This window comes from Artemia sp. Qi Xiang Cuo, chromosome 15 (genome assembly GCF_049724085.1).
Source record: "Artemia sp. Qi Xiang Cuo chromosome 15, ASM4972408v1, whole genome shotgun sequence".
Taxonomy (NCBI): domain Eukaryota; kingdom Metazoa; phylum Arthropoda; class Branchiopoda; order Anostraca; family Artemiidae; genus Artemia; species Artemia sp. Qi Xiang Cuo.
Window position 1 is genome coordinate 33,025,616 of NC_142808.1, and position 19,853 is coordinate 33,045,468.

Below are 19,853 nucleotides of genomic sequence, written 5' to 3' on the forward strand. Positions count from 1 at the left end.
CGACTACTTTACAGCCATGTACTACTGCATTCCCAACAGCAACATTTATGTACATACATGGTTGCCACCTAATTTTATTTATAATACCCTGAAGCCGGCTTGAAAGTGTCCACATAATTTACTGAATTTAAAAATAGAAATTCCAGACCCTTTCGAATTTAAAACTCCTAAATTTGTATTCCTCTGTACAATTCAATACACTTTGGCTCTATTGAAAACTGTAATTAAATAAAAACAGAAATCTTAGTTAATGTTTAATTATAACTACGAGTTGTTCTTGTCAAAAATTTCATTTCGACAACAATCATCTCCAGCTTACAATCCTAGCAGTACACCTGTTATAAAGATAAACCTTCATCTACTACAAGTCAGCTGTACACCTGTCACAGAAACAAACCCGTACTTAATTTTTCTCTACTTTGTACTCAAGCTTAGCGCCAGGCTTTTCGGTGTGTCTTCAAGTTCAGTTACACACGTTTCTGACATCAACCAGGGGTTATGTTGTGGTTGATAGCAACAATAGTTAAATCTTCACTAAGCGCTTAAGAATCAGAGCTTCCACTTTCGAATCTTAAAATTCGGGGACAAGTCTTACAATTTCGGGGACAAGTCTTCGGGATTCGGGGAATTTTCGGAAAAAATGGAATTTCTTTGCGAAACTTTGGAGGCCAAAATTGGTTTTAGCTTCGTTTTCAGGCTCAAGTAGGGCATGGATCCGCGTAGCAATACAAGCCTTTTACAGAGTAGGTTTCAGAGCCAGAGCACGGGATTGGAAACCATAGCTGAAAACGCTTATTGCTGATATTGCGGCAAAAACTCCAAAATTGTATACAAATTAAAAAAAAATAAAAATAAAAATAAGTGAACTGTAAATACCAGCAACAGTTTTTCATTAAGTCATTAGTCTCATCAATTCATTAATAATATTTAAAAACAAAAGCAAATATTGTTCGCGGTTCTAGATAGGTAAATTAAATAGACAAAATTCAACCTATAAGTATGGGACAACATTAAAACTTAAAAAAAGCAAGAACTAAATTAAACAAGTAAATTTAAACTTAAATTAAAAAGGGAATTTTGACGACAATTGACACATTATTGGTTTTTCATGCTCATTCTAAGGTTTTAGGTGGTTAACCCCTCCCCCCAGAAAATCCCCCGCGGAAAAAACGGAAAATACGCCCTCGGAAAATACCCCCTCGACACATATATTTTCTTCATTGTTTGTTTCTACTATGCTTTCCTTTCTTTTGGTTACCTCATAATTAATATATAGTCAACGATTAACCCCCAACCCTCCCAACAACCCTGCAGCCATCCATGTTCCAAATATAGTACTTATTGCAGTTTCAGTTTTATATCAGCCCATCTAATGCCTGGACATGATAGCTAGAGGCTACAAATCGTATAAAAGTTACTTGTTCTATTTCTTCACACTATCATTATTTGGCATTATTAACCAACAGTTCGTGATAAATAAGTCCGAAAATAATATAAAACTTGACAAGAAAACAATATGCACCAGATAACCAAATTTTTACTTTGTAGTGGAAATTTTCTTATGAATAATAATTTTAGGGTCACTTCCGTTAATTCCCCTAATCCCTGAACTTGTACACAGTCTATAGCTAAATTTTGCCTCATTAGGAGGGGGAGGGGTGGTTCATTTTTTATGGTAGGAAGATTGTATTTAGGGATAGTTCTCAAGAATAAATAAATTGTACCACAATTTCTTTAAATTATTTTGTTTTATCTCAGAATTAGCCTTTTAATTTCCTTTAAAATTTTAATTTCCTTCGCCGAACTAACAGCTTTGCAACACCGTACAAATATCATAAAACTGCAGTTTAAAATATTACGCCCACTGAAAATATTACGCGGCTGAAGGGACCAGAATAATAATTGTGAGGGGAGTGCTGGGTGAATACGTTTGAGGATTGAGTGTGGCATGACCAATACAATTCTCAGATAAAAAAGAAAAGAACTTAAATTTTACACACCAAATAAAACAACAATTAAAATGGTAAGAGTTCCTGGCAAAAAGATTAATTCTTTCAATATATTATGCGTTCAATCATTAAACCTTAATACAGTATGTCCATAACCAAAAATAGCAAAAGAAAACAAAATTTAAACTTATGATTCGGCTTTCAAAACAAATTTCCTTCTTTGGAAATTCAATTTCAAAGCCCAAAATCCAACTGAGCGTTTTATTAAACAACTTTAAGTATAATGCTTGGCTAATTTTATCAAGATTGTCTTGACCACGAATGATGTTAATGTAAGAATCTTATTCCATTTGGAATACTGCATTCGAAATGGTTTAATCTAAATGCAGGAAAATTATACTTTTGTGAACATACGAAGAACCATCTATACTTAAATTGTATCGATCTGATTTTTATGCGAAGTAACACAGGAGACGAAAATTAACGAACAAGATAGTAGTGAAAAAATATAATATGTAAAGTAACGTTTGCTACGGATAGTCACTAGGGGTGACACCGTGATTGGGTGATTATCGGGGAAATTTCGGGGATTTGGGGAACCAAATTTTTTTTCGGGGAGACACATAGATTTTCGGGGAAATCTCCGAAAATTCGGGGATAGTGGAAGCCCTGTTAAGAATGGTAGCAAGAGGGGGACAGGGTAGTAGCTGCCCTTTTGAAGACCACAAATACGCACATAAAACAATAGTTTCTACTTTTCATAATTAACATAAGACTTTCTTGGATAGGAGACCGTTTTTCTGTAGACTGTTGACTCCCGGGACATTTTCGCAGGGTATTTTGATGCAAGACATGTGTTTATAAACAAATATTCATTAAAGATGTTAATTAAGAGCCTAGATGTTTCTGTTTTTTTTTTGTTTTTTTTTAATCTCATGAGCATCAATCCCAATCTCATGAGCATTCAATATCAGTGGGCGTATCCAGGATCTTTTTAGGGGGGGGGGGGGTTACAAAACTTTTTTTTCGAGGCATTTTACCAAAAAACTTCAAAAAACCCTTAAAAAATTTGCTTTTGTTCATTTTTGTTACGTTTTTACGAGTCGGATAAAAACTTTTTTTTGGGGGGGGGGGAGGGGGTCAAACCCCCTTGCCCCCCCCCTCTCCTAGATACGGCCTTGCTTATGAGGGCTAAAATGACTTGAATGGTGACGCTGGAAAAATTAAGGCTATGAAATCACTTATATTATTTCTATTTCTTCTATTTGAATTTTTTGGGAAGCTAACATTTTTCTGGAAAGACAATGAAAGATTTGCCAACAGATACAAACCTCAATTTACAGGGGGATGGGGTATTTTAGCTTCAATTTCCAGACAAATGAGGCTTTTCATAGTTGTGAGCTTTTTAGATACCCCCCCCCCTCCCATGGGCACCGATAAGCTGAATTCCAGGGGGGAGGGAGAAACCTCGTCTAATTGGCACTTTTAATACTATATAATAGAAATCTCAGAACAAAAATATAAAAATAAGGCAACATCATTTAGCCAGGGGGCGGGAACCCCCTGCCCCTCCCCCCTTATGGGTGCCCATGACCCCCCCCCCCCGTGTATGTACAACTTAAAAAAAACTACCATCAGTTTGTTACCATATTAAGGGGGGAGAAGATGGTTACCAGATTTGAAACCCCCCCTTCTTTTGTCCGAGCCGTAAAAGAGTAACAAATATGCATATAAACAAATTTTTGATGCGTTTTATAAAGTTTTTTGTAACCTAAAGTTTAACTTCTTTTATGATTTGTAAATAAAAAAAACATATTATTTTACATTAAAGACAACACTGACTTCAAACGTCAAAGCAAAGGAAAACCACGGTAAGCAAGAAACCGGGGGGAAGGGGAAGCTGCCATACACCCTGAAGCCTCCCTCATTATGCTAAAGTGAAACTTGTTTTTTCAATGAAAACATTACGCTGTCAAAGCATGTACTTTTCTTTATAACACTGTTTCGGGGACGAATAAGCTCATTTAAGTATTTTAAATTTTAAAATAGTTCGGGGTAACGAACTGTAAGTAAAAAAGTGACCCGTCCCAATAGTAACTGAAACCCCAAGAAGCAAAATTTCGCAAAATTAGGTATATCAAACGAGTTTACTTTGTGCCTCGATTTCAAAGTAAATAAAATTCATTATGTTTAACGCTACTCAGCAAAGTCACTATCATGGAAAATTCGCATGCTATTAGTAGAAGGGAGACCCCCATCCCACAAAAAAAAAATCAGAAAGAAAAATAAGGGTGGGTGTTTTTCAGGGATTTTTTTTCCGAGACATCGTTATGCAGAGTCAAAATTTAGGGTACTCTTTTACTAAACGGCCTCTTTTATATACGGCAGTGCAAACCACTCATCAAATAGACCGAGACGCGTGATGAAAAACAGGTTTACGCTGCCTTCTGGGATATAAACAAAGGCAGGAACTGTATTTAAATTGTTGTTTTTCGGGGTTTAGGGGGGGGGGGAAGGTACCTAGGTTAGGTTACGTATTTAATATATCGTATGCTTTGCCCCCCCCCCCTAATGTGCAAACATATAGCCCAATTTTGTTTCTAAACTACTATATATTCATCTGATTTTATTTTATTTCATTAGCATTAACCAAACTAGCACTATATAAAAGATTCCGTTTAGTTAAAGAGCACCAAATTTAGTGTGACAACAAGGGTTGAGGCACGCAGCTGTTCCCCTCAATTGTAGGATAACCCTACAATTTCGTGATATCAAAAACCAAAAAAATAGAAAAGTTACATTCATTGATGTAATAAAGTCCAATTTATATGGACTCAGCAGTAAATAAGACTAGATTTCAGCCAATCACAGAACAGAGTATTTGGCAAGGAACTTTAAAACTGGGGAATAATATGGTCAATCTAAAAATCAAAACGTGGCTGACTATCGGGTGCGAACGTAGCATGGCATGAACGTAGCTGTCGCGCATTTACCGCTTTCTTAACCAGTACCGAGGTATGTCCCGGGGGGAGGAGGGTATTTTCCGGGGGGTAGTCGCTGGAGAGTAAACGCCGGCAACCCTTTTAAACCTTGGTAAACTTATAAAAAATAATATTGAATATAGAGAGATATAGATGGAAAAAACTATCACAATTCAGAGGTGAAGGGAGATTTATTCAGTAAGGATGAGTTAAAGGTGATACCAAAAATATATTTAAAAAATCATACCAGGCCCTGATATCACCTTAAACGTTTTCCTGAAACATCGTGATTACAAGATTATTCAACTTTAACCCATTTCATGGAATTAAACCTTTTTGATCCGGAGCTTTTCTCATGATTTCAGGTATTATTAGTCGAAATTTAAAGCGAATGGTACAGCAAGTTTTTTTTGTATAACTACATTGTTATAAATTTTGTAGTTGAAATTACATAGTTTTGTAATTACATTGTACAGTTACAACAAACATTGTTGTATGTTAATGTCGAATTACCCCAGAGTACATGCTTTGTAAGTTTTTAGTCGATCAGAACGAAAAGCCTGTTAAATGAGCTTACTCTATTTGGCCAAAAACTGCATGTTCTTTGAAGTCCCCTTGATGAATATCGTGTAAGTTTCAAGCCTATAGGAAACAATAATTTCATATGAACTGAAGTCCTTTCGGAAAATATGCCGGGCATTGAAGTTTCGCTGATACAGGGTACTTGATCTGTATATAAGTTTTGTCAATCGGTAATTAAAACGGTATTTCGTACATTTACTGCTTTTTGGGAAAAATTACTTACATTATGAGGTCTCCTTCGCCGAGGGCTTGCGTGCTCTGAGGCTCAGGGCACTCAGAAAAAACATTAATTTTATGCATCTATGGACTTTGGGCAAAACTTGTTGTGGGGTTAAGTTCCATTGGCCTGTGGTACATGCTCTGAAAGTTTCCAGCCGATCATATATCTTTTTTTGATATCATCAAAAGCTTTCAAAGTCCTAGAACCCCTTTTGGCCTGGGTCCAAAAGGACCTCGTAGGCTTCACGATTATCATAATAGCTCCATTTCCTTCTGGACTGATCAAAAATATCCCTTGTCCGGGAACTCTTTTGGTTTATGCTGATCGGAAACATTTCAAGTTTAATAAGTCCTTTCCGTCTTGGCAGATTAAAAACATTCTGACTCCAGTAAGTACGTTTGGTTCAGGCTCATAAAAAAATTCTACTTATGTTTGTTCCTTCTGGTTTGGGCTGACCAAGTACATCAAGGTCGATAGCTCTTTTTGGTCCAGGATGAACCAAAATTTTCCGATTCTTTTTTTTAGTAATTTAATTTCCTACCATACAAGTTTCACACCGAACGGAAAGCAAAATTTGCTCTTGCATTTACGTGGTTTGTCCAAATGGCTGGCTCAGACCAAGTTTCATAGCTAAGTGAAGCCTTTGAATGCACGAAAAACAATTGTTTTAGAATCAACTCCTTTTGGACTCTATCTAAGGTTAGAACTCCAGGGAGGGGGTCCACTCTCCCACATCGAAACTCTTGTATGATTCCAGTAAAAAATGGACGATTTCCACAATATAGTGCCTTTGCCCCTGGGCTGCGTCTGTCACTATTTCCCAGGGGTATATGTACTAGACCTTCCGACTATTTTACGTAGAATAACAGACCTAAAATTTTGAACCGATGTCATCAGTAAACAGGGACAACCTTGGGCACATGGGGCGTTGGAGGCTCAAGGGTGACGGGCCCAATCTGTACTTCCAATCATATAGGTATATTTAAATTTTTTGCTCGATTTTGGTTTTAACAAGATTTGACGTGCCCTCCTTTTCTACCAAAACGCATTTGTGAAGAATGGGCCTGCTGCATAATTTTGGACCCTTGCTTTTAGGAATATATTTATTATGTTTCTCTGGAGCCATGTTTACCTTTGGATTATTAACAGCGAAATGGCTATATCAAATTTACCCGATGGTATTGGGGCTATGAGGTGCATGGGGACAAAAGAGTATGGTAGGGGCTCCAATCACCTTTATTCCTCAAAGTAGGCACTAGAAAATTTCAATTTCTGACTGAATGAGCAACTTCCCAAGTTTTCATGGCTTATCCCTCTATGGGGAGTGGTCGAGAAAAGTAGCGGCTGGAGCTAATACGTAGAAGATCGACCCCTCTTTAGTGAGTGAACGCTGCTACGTTGACTATGAACAAATATGCTTTGAAGGAAAACATTTATCTTTTTTGTTCTCATGGTTCTATCGATAAATAGATCATATTTCTGAAATGCTAGAAGCAAAGAGCATATTTACCATCCAAAAAATATTGTTGTCCATGCAAACCTCACCGAATTCATTGAAGTTGTGCGATTGAATAGATCCATTTTTCATGTCTACTGTCAACTCAATAAGCTCGACAGAACTTCTAGGATAAATAACATTCTCTCGTTTGAAAACAACCTAAAATGTTAAGTCAAAACGTGTTAACTTGGCTAAGAAAGGAATAAAACAGACTTCGAGAGACACTTGAGAATAAAGACAATAATAAACAAAAAAAGGATAATTTGTGGGGATACGAAATAAACTTAATAGGAATTTAAAACTACTAGCACCATTGCAATCAAAGCATGGCAAAAATAGGAACTATTAAATAATCGTTAAAAAATGTTAAAATTTAGAAATTTTTAAGGCACTTGTCGGTTATTAGAAACACACCCAAGGAGTAAAGTTAGGTTAATCCTAATGAAGAATAACAATATATAATAGATAAAATAATTCTTTAGAAGAACTTTTTATGGAAACCTAACCCAAACCTAGCCTAGACTAACCCAACCTAATTCCCACCTCACCCCTAATGTGCAAATATATAGCCCAAATTATACAAGTCCAATGCATTCTGTTTAAGTATCATCCATCACTTGTTTCTGTAGCTATGAAACCGGTTTTCTGAGATGTAACCAAAGCGTAATTCTTGAATGTGTTTCCAATAACCGACGCGTGCCATTTTTAAAATTTGGATTTATTGCAATAAAAATTCAAGGTTTCTTACGATCCAATCCGCAATTTTCTGAAAGTAGACAGACGTTTTTTTTTAATTCTTTTTTTGGATCATAAAATAGTTAAGGATAGAAATAAAAAACAGATAAATAAGATTAAAGAAGTTTTTCTGTTTAGGTTTGGTAATACTAAATGACGTTGGTTGTTAATTTTTCCAGGAAACGAACTTGAGTTTCCTTTTTTATCAGACAGGAAAAACTTTTGCTTTGGACAGTAAAGGACCTCTATTTTAAACTCTTTTCGTTCCGTAACAATAGGCCGTAAAACATAAATAATTTCTGAGACCACACTGGCTAATCATGATAAAACATAAAATCGCGAAGAAAGGAAGAAGACGAGGACATTTAACAGCCAGTCAAAAAATCGAAAAATTATGCAAATATTTCGTTCAAGACCTCCGCTTGACCGTCCTCAGTGCAGAATAAAACTGATAAAAATATAAGAAACCAAACCTTAAAATAAAAACACAAAACTAAAATTGGACGACTCTTTCTTAGCATCGGTGAAAGAGTAAGTATCGTTACTAAGAAAGGGTCGTCCAATTTTAGTTTTGTGTTTTTATTTTAAGGTTTGGTTTCTTATATTTTTATCAGTTTTATTCTGCACTGAGGACGGTCAAGCGGAGGTCTTGAACGAAATATTTGCATAATTTTTCAATTTTTTCACTGGCTGTTAAATGTCCTCGTTTTCTTCCTTTCTTCGCGATTTTATGTTTTATGCCGTCAAACACGACTAGTTATTCTGCGCATTTTTCCTGTAGAAAAAAATTAATACGTTAAAAACAAAAAGAAGGAAAAGCAGTTCATATTGTCGTGGCAGAAGAGCGAATGTCAAGTTTCTTTCAAAATCGGTTAGAAAGTGCGAAATATTCCTCTGGTATGGATGCCTTTGCAGAAGCATATCATAAATTTTATAAAAATGGACTGTAAGTAAGAGGCAACCAGTGTTAGCAGTTGGCAAAAGTCTAAAAAATGATTTTGATAAAATAACATGAAAAGACTTTGTTTTTCATGGTGATTCCAAATAAGTAAAACTCGTTCATTAGCAGCAGAGATTCTGAGCCCCTATTTGCAGAAATACAATTTTTTTATTTTTCTCTTAAAAAAATGATCATTTGTGCGTGTTTTTTTGTTTTTTTTTTATTCTTTTGTTTTACCCGGGCTGGTCTTTCCGAGCCAGATGTTTAGAAATATCAGTAGAATGTACATTCGAATAAACATTGGAAGCTCTGGCACCCTCTTTCTAAACAACAACTGATGCAGAATTTCCTAGTGGCCATACCTTATGAATAAGGTTTCTTCAATGCCCCTTCTTAATGCGAAAACTTTGAATGAAAAATTGATTTCGAATATTAAGATCACCCCCCCCATACCCCTACTCGAATATCATTTAAGGGCTGAACATTTTGGAGATGATTATTCTCAAAGAATTTTACTATGTGTTACATACGAGCAACAAAATAAGCAAAAAGCAACAAAATAAATAAAAAAGAACAAGTCTATGTAATATAAAATAAAGAACTAAATTAAAACCTAAAAGAACAAAACTGAACATGCATATGAAGTGACTATCCCCCCATTCAGCTTCAACCTTATGCGCTAAATAAAGGTTCATGTATACTTTATTGAAAGTATTATCAGAGAGATATTGATTATGTTTCCCTTTGGTACAATCGATGTCTATTACACGCAGCTACATTGGTGTAAAACAGGGAGTTGAGGGGTGTGTCAGCCCCCCTCGTATATAAGATAGTTTATGTTTTTTGGGGTTTTGATGTTGCTCTTTAATTTCATCTGGAAAAAAATTATTTAAATTCATTTGTTTTGTAAAAGGAAGGGTAGGCTGGCTTGGGATAAAAAACTATATATATTGCCTCTTTCTGACATACTGACATTTGTAATGCTCCATACACCAAAGTGAAGTTACACTATTCAGCAACACACAAGGCCGTACATAGTATTTTTTTTTCGGGGTGGGGTTTAACCAAAAATAATTCGTGGGGGGGAGGTTGTTACACAAATAAACCAAAAAAACGCATAGAAAATTTGTTTATATCCATTTTTGTTACGTTTTTACGAGTCAGACAAACATTTTAGGGAGGGTTAAAACCCCCCTAACCCCTTCCTCTGAGTACGGCCTTGGCTACACATTGCAACTTTTATAGTTTTGTCACAGTTAGATAACCGAGCAAAAGTTTTTCTTTTGAAAAGAATGGAGTTTTATTCTTCTTTTCTGTAAAATTATGAAAATGTGCTGTAGTCCTTTCGTTTGGTGGCAGAAATGTGTTGTTTGATTTTATTCGATTAAAACACCAAAAACAGCCATTTTTTCAAGTCTAGGGACGGAAAACTCTAGGGGGACAAATACTTCCCTGCTCTCCCAATTTGTGCCGAAGCAATTGGTAAAACTAATACAAGCTTGTCACCAGCATTTTTCTTTCAAATTTTTAAGATCTCAAGTTATTCAAATATTCACATCGCCAAAATCTGTGCAATTCAACAGGGAAACTTACCAGTTTAAACAGTACTATTTAATCTATTAAGCTCAAGGTGCGTGACGCTACGACGAGTTTGCAGTTAGTCATAAAGAGGTACAACCAATACAAGCTTGTCATAGGCATTTTTTTTCAAAGTTTTGATGTCTCAAGTTACTCAAATATTTAGATCGGCAAAATCTGTGCAATTTAACAAGAAAACGTGCCAGTTTAAACAGTGCTATTTAATCTTGAGCAAATTAAGCTCAAGGTGCCTGACACTACGACGAGTTTTGCAGTAGCAGTCAACAATTTTACGGAAGAAATGATAAGATATATCTCCCAATATGAACATAAATTTCATAATTTTGCAATGGAAACATGTTTCTGAAGAATGTGAGTTGAAAAATAAACAAAAGACAACAGAATCAGATAACTCGGCAAAGAAGACGAGTGTTTTTCCAACCCTTTACGATATTGGAAAGCCAAATTTAGTTTCTGTACCTGGTACATCATATTTTATACAGCCATATTTTATTATCTCGTCTCCATTCCCAACATGTCTATCATGTCTCGTCTCCATTCTCCATTCTGATCAGGTCTATTATCTCGTTTCATGAAAACTTTGGAGGTAGTATTAACTTAAAGCTAAATTTTATTCAGGTTTACAAAATGTCAACAAAACAAGGAAGTTAAAATAACCTGTGCCAGAAATGTAATGTGTTTCTTTATATTCTTTCATAAACACATTTTAGTGTTGAACGTAAAATACCATTCATTACTACGGAAGTCATTTGACATCAGGAAATTACACATGACATTATGGCATTTTAATTCCATGTGCAGTGGCTGTAAACCAAAACATTAAATACGGTTCGATATAATAAATACTTGAAAGTGTTTCTTTTTATTTTTTTTCAAACATTTATTTAAAAAGAAAATAGCTCACAATTTAGTTTATTACCTTATCCTGTTCGACCTTTTTCATTTCTTTAATTTACATTTTAAGAACTCAAATTATTACAGATTAATGGCTGAGCTTTACCCTAATATTATAAATTAGGGTACAAAATATATCTAGCTAAAAATTAGGGCCTAAAGAATATATCTAGCTAATAAAATAACAAAATCAGCGGGGTCAATTCACGTGAATTTAGGGAGGAGGAAGGAGGCAAAATGTAGAGATCAAAATTTAGGGGGAGGGGGGCAATTTTTTCCATTTTCTCAATGAAACTACCATAAAACAGGCATTATCAATCAAAATACCCTCCAACAAAGGTGTTTCTAAAACTTAGGGAGGATAAAAAATAAGGGGGCATGTGAAATTCTCCTGTCCCCCGACTCATTTGACGCCACTGTCAACAACATGTATGTATTGATGAGGACAACGGGGAGACCTTATCCCCCACAGTCTTTCCAGAATTGTCAAAGGATAATCTTAGGTACTTCTTTGACTGAGGATATAGCAAACAAGTTTTGTGGAAAACGTGGTTCGGTGCCACTTTCTAGGGATATAGTGAAATTAAAGGTAAGGGGGCTAGGTGAAGCTTATCGGATGGATGATGACAGATTACCAAAGATTTTGCTTTTTGTCCTTCCATGTCGGGCTAAACGGACAGGAGGTAATCCCCAGATGGGGTTGTACGAGGTGATAAGGAAGTATTTAAAGGAAGTTAGAAATTTATGGGAGGGGCGAAAGAATGAAATTTTGAATAGATTGTGGTAGAGGAGGAAGACGTGCAGCTGTGTGCTTGATGCTGTGCTGTGCTTGATGCTGATGCTGATGCTGTGCAGCTGTGTCAGCTTGATGTTGTATTGAGTTGTAAGTAGTATTAGCAGCAGTAGTAGAAATCCTTATTGTCTTATTTTGTTTGAGATACCTCTGACTTAGGCCTGAGATATTTAAATCCGTTTTATCATAGGTGAGTTTAGATACGACATGTAGTTACTAAAAAAGATTACCCTAGAGAAAAAACCAACAGTCCTGAATGTAGACTATAGCAACATTTAGCTAATTTTTCCCATATTTGATTAAACTTGTCTTTTTAATCAATTTGTGTGGATTCCATCCAAACTACCATTCCACCTAAATTGCTTCATACCATACCTACAAATCTTGTCATGTTTAAATTTACATATGCTTCCGCGAGTATTGTTTCTAGAATACCTTGGCCGATGTAACAGACCTTGCATTCAGTGAGATTTGTTTGTTCCATAATAATCAGCTGATAATCACAATGAGTGTTAAATATCTAGTCTATTTAGACATTCTATACCTGCTATTGCTTAAATAACGACTAAGTGGCTGATAATTACGATCGACTAAGCTATATTGCCAGTTGGCCGTATTTGTACAATTTTGGCGCTTTTATTTAAAGTGACTGCACGCTGATTTTTTCAAATCAAAACATATTGCAAAGCAATTTTTTTTTAAACTGTATCTTTGGCCCATTATTGCTTTAAAATTTGCACATTTCCGTTTTTAGGGCTGGGATGTTTCATACCAGGCAGGTGGTAATTTTAGACTAGTCCTATTAAAGGTTGTTAACCAGTACCACAGGCAGATTATCCCCTTTACGAATTATTTGCGATCCTCTTAGGAAGTAAACAATTAAAGAAACACAAATTATGCATGACAACAGTACTCTATAATATGCAGCCTAACAGTTTTAGAATTGCACAATTCGTAAGAACAAAATTAAATAAAAACTTAATGACAATTAAAAATAATAATGCTAATAATGTAATAATTTGATGCAAACAAAATGTATTAAGAGTACTTCTGCGTGAATTTTTGGCAGTTTTTTGCTATTTCGGAACATCCTCGGGATTTGCTTATTTGCCTTTGCCATGTCTACCCAATTCTGCGTATAATCGAGGGTTTGGCGTATGTCAGTTTTCTCGATTGATGTTATGCTATAGTTCTTGTGACGAATTTGCTTTGGCAAAAAATCGATTTTTTTAATTTGTTAGTGCTCTGCCAGTAACTTTGACAAAAACATAGCAGCTTACTTTAAACCAATTTCCATTCTTTAAGCAAATCCAAACTTTGCAAAAAACCGCGCATTTTATGATAAAGTAATGCTACAGATAAATTTCAACAAAAGTCCTGGAAAAGGGTGTAATCACCGTAAGTAGTACAATTCAAAATTATATTGTATCTTTTTATTAGGTTCAATTTCCACTTTAAAGTCTTGACATATATTCATAATTTTCCTCCAAAAACCGTTTATATTTTTAAAAGTATGTCATTTATGTTAATTTGGGGTGCTACCATATCATCTAACCGTCACAAGCATCAAACGTCATTTCATCGACATGGAAAATCCGTCAGAAATCCGACAGGTCAGGACATCGACAGTCACAATCGCTACCTGTCAGAGCGTCGACAGTCTCAACATCGACACGTCAGTTCATCGACAGTCACAATCGCTACCCGTAAGAACGTCGGCAGTCATAACATCGACACGTCAGTTCATTGACAGTCACAATCGCTACCCGTCACAGCGTCGACAGTCCTGACGTCGATTTGTCGATGTTGGACATCGACAAAATCCTGACGGATTTTGTCGATGTCCTGACGGTAGTGGTCTTGACGTGTCGATGTCCTGGCGCCTTCCCGTTAATTTCCCGTGAAATAATTTCGGGATCTGGATTTGCTATAGTGTACACATTTCGTATGATTTTTGTGAAGGAAGTGATAACTAAAACTGATAATGCTCCTTTCCCTATAAATCTGATGTTTTCACGAGTTAAATATCTGGGGACGAAAGAGCCTTTTCCCCTGAAATATGGAAACACTGAGAAAGGCAAGCAGCATAAAAGGCCATCTGATTAAAGTGACGAATCCTAGTCCATGAATCGGCTGAGGAGGTAAATTTCTAGTCATTGGAATCACGCTTGGAAGTAACATTAGCTATTAACTTTTAGATGAACAACCGCTTGACATTAGTGTTTTGATAGTTCATAGAATTGCATAATAAAGCGAAACTTAAATTTGTGGGGGTGCTACCATTTCATCTAACCGTCACAAGCACTAAACGACATAACATCTAACCGTCAGGACATCGACAAGTCAGGACATCGACAAAAAATTGATAAGTTTATATAATAGTAATAAATATATAATAGTTTAGAAACAAATTCCGGCTACATATTTGCACATCAGGGGGCGGGGGTAAAACATAGCATATGTTCAATACGTAACCTAACCTAGGTACTTTTTCCCCTAAACCCCAAAAACTAAACTTTTAAAATCCGTCGATGTCCTGACAGATTTTTTTGTCGATGTTATGACGGATTTGTCGATGTCCTGACGGTAATGGTCCTGGCATGTTGATATTATGACGCCTTCCCAAATTTCAGCATATTTTTGTAAGAACAATACATTACATCAGTAAAACATTTTCTTACGAAATATTTCCCCTCAAAATGGAAGATCTTGGAGCCAATGATTAAGGGACCGAAACAAAAAAGCGGCGAAAATTGAAGATGAAAAACATCCTGTATTTTATAATTGTTGAGTAAACTCGGCCAAGTTTCTGGGATTCCCAACAATTTTTTAACTGGCTGTAAAGTCACTGCACATCCCAAGCACAAAGACACCCGCTGGAATTCTTCCAAGGGGGAGGGGTAAGAACTTTCAGAGAGTAGGTCTAAGAAAAAAACTTTTTTTCCAAAATGAATCTTTTTGTTTACAAATATTGCGGTTTTGTAACTCCCTGGCCTTCTAGAGGGGGAGGGGTGAAACCATTGTCTACCCTACCCTATAGGCACCTTTACCCATGCCATGTGCTGATATATGCTGGTGTAAGTAACAAACTACTTCGCACCTCGGAATTCATAGTATTCATAATACTTGCTGCGAACTAAAGTTGCTTAAAATAATCGTGATGATGTAGATAGATAGATAGATGGATAGATTTATTTTCCATATAAAAGTAAAATAATTACGCAACAATCTAAAAATCCCCACAAAGGCTCCATGGCCTGTAGGAGGGGGATTAAGAAAAGATCAGATAAACATTAAACTCTTAACATTTAAACATATAAACATAACATAAGCATTTAAACATATAAACGTAAACATTTAAACTCTTAGCATGTAAAGCATTTGCTTCATAAAATGAAGAAAAAAAAAACAAAAAAAAAAAACAAGGAGAGTTCATTAAACAAGCTTTATCAAACTGCAATGAATAACAACATCTATAAATATAAATATAAAAATAATAATAATAATAATAATAATAATAATAATAATAATAATAATAATAATAATAATTATAATAATAATAATAATAATAATAATAATAATAATAATAATAATGATAATAATAATAACAATAATAATAATAAAATGGATAGCACTATATACGCCAAGGAAAAATTAATCGCATGAAAAAAAAAATAATTACGAGTCTTTTGAAGGTGCCAAACGAGTGACATTCTCGAGCCGAATTGGGAAGGGTGTTCCATGTCAAATGACAAGCAACAAGAGGATTAAAATCAGATCTTATTGTTGGTGTATGGGGAATTGGGATATTTAAAGAACTACGGAGCTGATAATTTGACCGATCAGATACAAAAGAAGACGCAAATCTAAGGGACCTAGGAATATCACAATGGAGCTGAAGAAAAGCGAAAGACGAACAGAAAATAAAAAAAAGTTTTTAATATCAAGTAACGGTTTAGGTGCCCAACGATTTACAACCTGGATCAAGGAGGCACACTTGTGCCTCTTTAAAGAGGTGACCCACCACAATGTTAAGTGAGTTCCGGTCCTAGCGGTCGCAGAGAGACGGCGGGGATTGCATTTTGTAGCCTAAGCTCAAACTAAGAAACATGCAAAATTTCACCCCCTACGGCTTTATCTTCATGGGGGAAAGTGGGCCGGAACTTTCGACCCTCCCACCACAGCCCCCCTTTAACGTTGTCTGATCGGGCTGAAGTTTAGAGGATCAGCTTTCCTAGGGCCTGGAAGCTTATCCTCAAAATTTCAGCTCAATCCGATCACTCCTTCCCTGTTTTCTAAAAACCAAATATAGCCACTTGATGTACATCGAAATTTTTTTGTTAGCCACGCCTACAGGCCACAATTGGCAACGGATCCGGGTGAATGAGGACTCATTCAAACCGGAATTCGACCTGTTAGGTCCTTTTGATATTTTCAGACCGAAAAAATTATCCCCCGAATTTACATTTACGAAAAACCTCGTTTTCCTATAAGAGCCCATGTTAATTTTTCCCACTACAGTCCCCCTTTAACGTTGTCCGATCGGGCTGAAATTTAGAGAATAAGCTTTACTAGGTCCTGGAAGCTTATCCTCAAAATTTCAGCTCAATCCGATCACTCCTTGTTTTTGTCTCCCTTGTTTTTCAAAAACCAAATATAGCCACTTATTTTTTTTTTGTCAGTCAGTTATCTGATAGTACAGTCTTTTAACAAGTCTCTGATAGTACAGTGGTCACTATTCCTGTCTATCATGCGGAAGACCGGGGTTCGATTCCCCGTCAGATTTTATTTTTTATATATTGAATTTAAAGTAGTATCTCTTAAATTTAAAGTTTAAAAAAGAAACTCAGTTTCTTTTTTAAATCCAATCTATTACATCCTTCGGCTTAACAGGCGTCTCCAGAAGAATATCACAGTCGTCCTTCAGCTTACAGGTAAGTCTTCCCTGCTTTGAAAACATGCCGTATACCCGCATGCTCGAAGAAAAGTTGAAAAAAGAAAATCTTACTGTGCATTTGATTTGAGCATTCAGGAATTAAAAGCCTTAACACAAGAATCTTCAAAAGCGGGGGCTGTGGGGAGTGGGAGCCCCCCAACATTAACTCCTGACACGATCAGCTAACAGTTAGTACCGCCCCCCTCAACCCCCGCTTTTTACCTTGCAAAGAAAGGTTTTGCAACACGAACGAAGTCTGCTTGAATTTTTTACCGTAAGAACATCCTATTGCATCTCTTTGATTAGAAACAGTACTGAGCCTGTTTGCTGGATTTTTTACAGGAGATTTTTCCCTAACCGATAACAATCTATAATGTGATGAGCTTGTACGACCAACTGATCGCAGGTTACAGGACTTAACCTTAACAAAAGACGCTGCAAAAGCGGGGGTAGGGGGGGGCGGCAGCCCCCCAACTGTACCTCCTAATCCCTGTACGTTTTAAGGTTCGAACTTGTGACTCAGCCTCTTTAACTCTTTAGAAAGCGTAGTTTTTTTTTCAAATAATAAGATTTATAGCTTTATCGTAAGTATTCGAAAGCGGTTTGAGAAAAGAAAGGAAAGTAGACATCCATATGACTGGACAATGAGAAATATGAGAATGAATTAAGCATTGAAATATGATTCTTAGAATTGGTCCAGGAAAAATATGTTTGAGCTTTCTTAGAATACCAAGGTTTCTGCATACCTTCATTTTAATCAAATCAATGTGGGGTTTACCTAGGAAATGGACATGGCCATCTATTGCTCTACTAATAATGCCTTTGGATATATAAATTTCAGATAATTGAGGACAAGCCTGAGATATGCGAGAAAAAACTAAAAAAAATAGTTTTAGAATGTATTGCATAACTTTGTATTGCACGATATATTGCATGACTTAGCATAAAAGACTGCGGGGTCAGCAGACTTACTACTAACAGAGGGAGTGACTTCAGGAATGTAAAATCTTTTGAAAACAGCGACAAATAAATATCAAGCTCAGGATATACCTTTTGTAGACGCTACGGTACTTTTGTCCTATAGCCACCACACTCAAAATCTTGTATCGCGAACATGAAAGTAGAAAGGCCTCATGAGCTCCCGTACGAACCACGTGGCTTATGGTTTTCTCAGTGAGAATGAAAAAACAGGAATTTTCTCACTTGAAAAACATGATTTTTCTCCCTTTGATGGATGTTTTCTTGGATGGTTATGTGTTTTGGTCAATTTATTTGATGTTTTTCATGGATGTCAACAGTAATTCATATCTGTTTTATGGTTTTCTCAGTGAGATTGAAAAAAAATGAACTTTCTCCCATTTATGGATGTTAACAGCAATTCATTCATGTCTTATTGTTTTTTACAGTAGAAATGGAAAAACAGGAATTTTCTCATTTTGATGGATGTCAACAGCAGTTCATGTCTCTTTTATTGTTTTTGTCAGTGAAATTGAAAAAACAGGTATTTTCTCACATTCATTGATGTCAACAGCATTTTATGTCTGTTTTATTGTTTTTGTCAGTGAGAGTGAAAAAACAGGAACCTTTTCACATTTATGGATGTCAACAGCAATTTATATCTGTTTTATGTCTTTAGGCGAACCTAACCTGAGAAATTGATTTACATAATCGGCGGGGGAATTATTGATTCACGAAGGGGAATTAAGAAACAAACATGGCTTCTTTGATCTTTAGGCTAACCTAACCTGAGAAATTGATTTACATAATCGCTAGGGGAATATATTGATTCACGAAGGGGGAATTAAGAAACATTATGGCTTTCTTTAATCTTAGGTCTGAGGGATAAACGTTCTTTAGGTCAGAGAGAAAAATTAATATTCTATTTTTAAATAGGGCTTCATTGATCTTTACTGTCAGGAGTAAGAAATAACATCACTTGTAATCTTGGCATTATGTAGGAGTCTAAAGAGATAGAAATTCTATTTTTAAATACGGCTTCACTGAGCTTTAAGTCGGAGAGAAAAATTGATATTCTAACAAAACCTTAATAGTGTAGCTAGGAACATTACTGAGATGAAGAGATTAACGTAGGAAAGTGTTTCCTAGAAATTTGAAATGTGAAAGCACAGAGATGCCAAAAACAGAAGGAACACGCTGAGATTACTTTTAATGGATTATTTGGGTGAAATGGTTTTAGACATTTTTGGGAATTATTTCAGTGAAAGAGTGAGCGACATTTTACTAGAGGCTTTTACACTAGGCTTTAGAACGGGTTCTGAGTTTAGCCCTCACAGTGAGCAATTTCTATTTAATGCGTGTCATGAGGTCATCTTCCCATAACCCAAATGGCCCCCGATCGCTCAACCATGATACCAATCGTTAAGAAACCCCTAACCCAAACCAGAAGGGGCCCCCCGGTCCCCCCAGGGTCCCCCGGCTCCACCCCCGCCCCCCCAGACCCCCAAAGGCCCTCCCCGGGCCCCCAAAAAGTCCACTCCATAATTTTTAATACTTTTTTTTAAGGCTTTATTATATCTTTTCAGAATAAATTATTTTCTTAATGTCCATCCTAAACCCATTTTCCAACTTGAAGTACTTATCTTTTTCACCCACAACTATACTTTACAGCTTTTTGGATACCTCAACACCAAGAAATACTTTTCAAAGACCATTTCAGAGCAAGTTACTTTCTTAATGTTCCTCCTAGACCCATTTTGCAACTTGAA

At 36.0% G+C, this 19,853-nt stretch overlaps 1 protein-coding gene across 3 annotated transcripts in view; it reads right to left on the reverse strand.

Annotated features, from left to right (window-relative positions):
• The window catches only part of LOC148943582 (UDP-glucuronosyltransferase 2B17-like), a 132,688-nt gene that overhangs the window by 49,784 nt on the left and 63,051 nt on the right, over positions 1-19,853 (reverse strand). For 2 of the 3 annotated variants that reach the window (XM_089101530.1, XM_089101533.1), the window contains exon 2: positions 7,243-7,389. The exons of the other annotated variant lie outside the window; for it this stretch is intronic. In XM_089101530.1, coding sequence (XP_088957656.1) covers positions 7,243-7,389 — 147 coding nt within the window. The remainder of the gene's footprint in view (positions 1-7,242; positions 7,390-19,853) is intronic. 3 annotated transcript variants of the gene reach the window in all.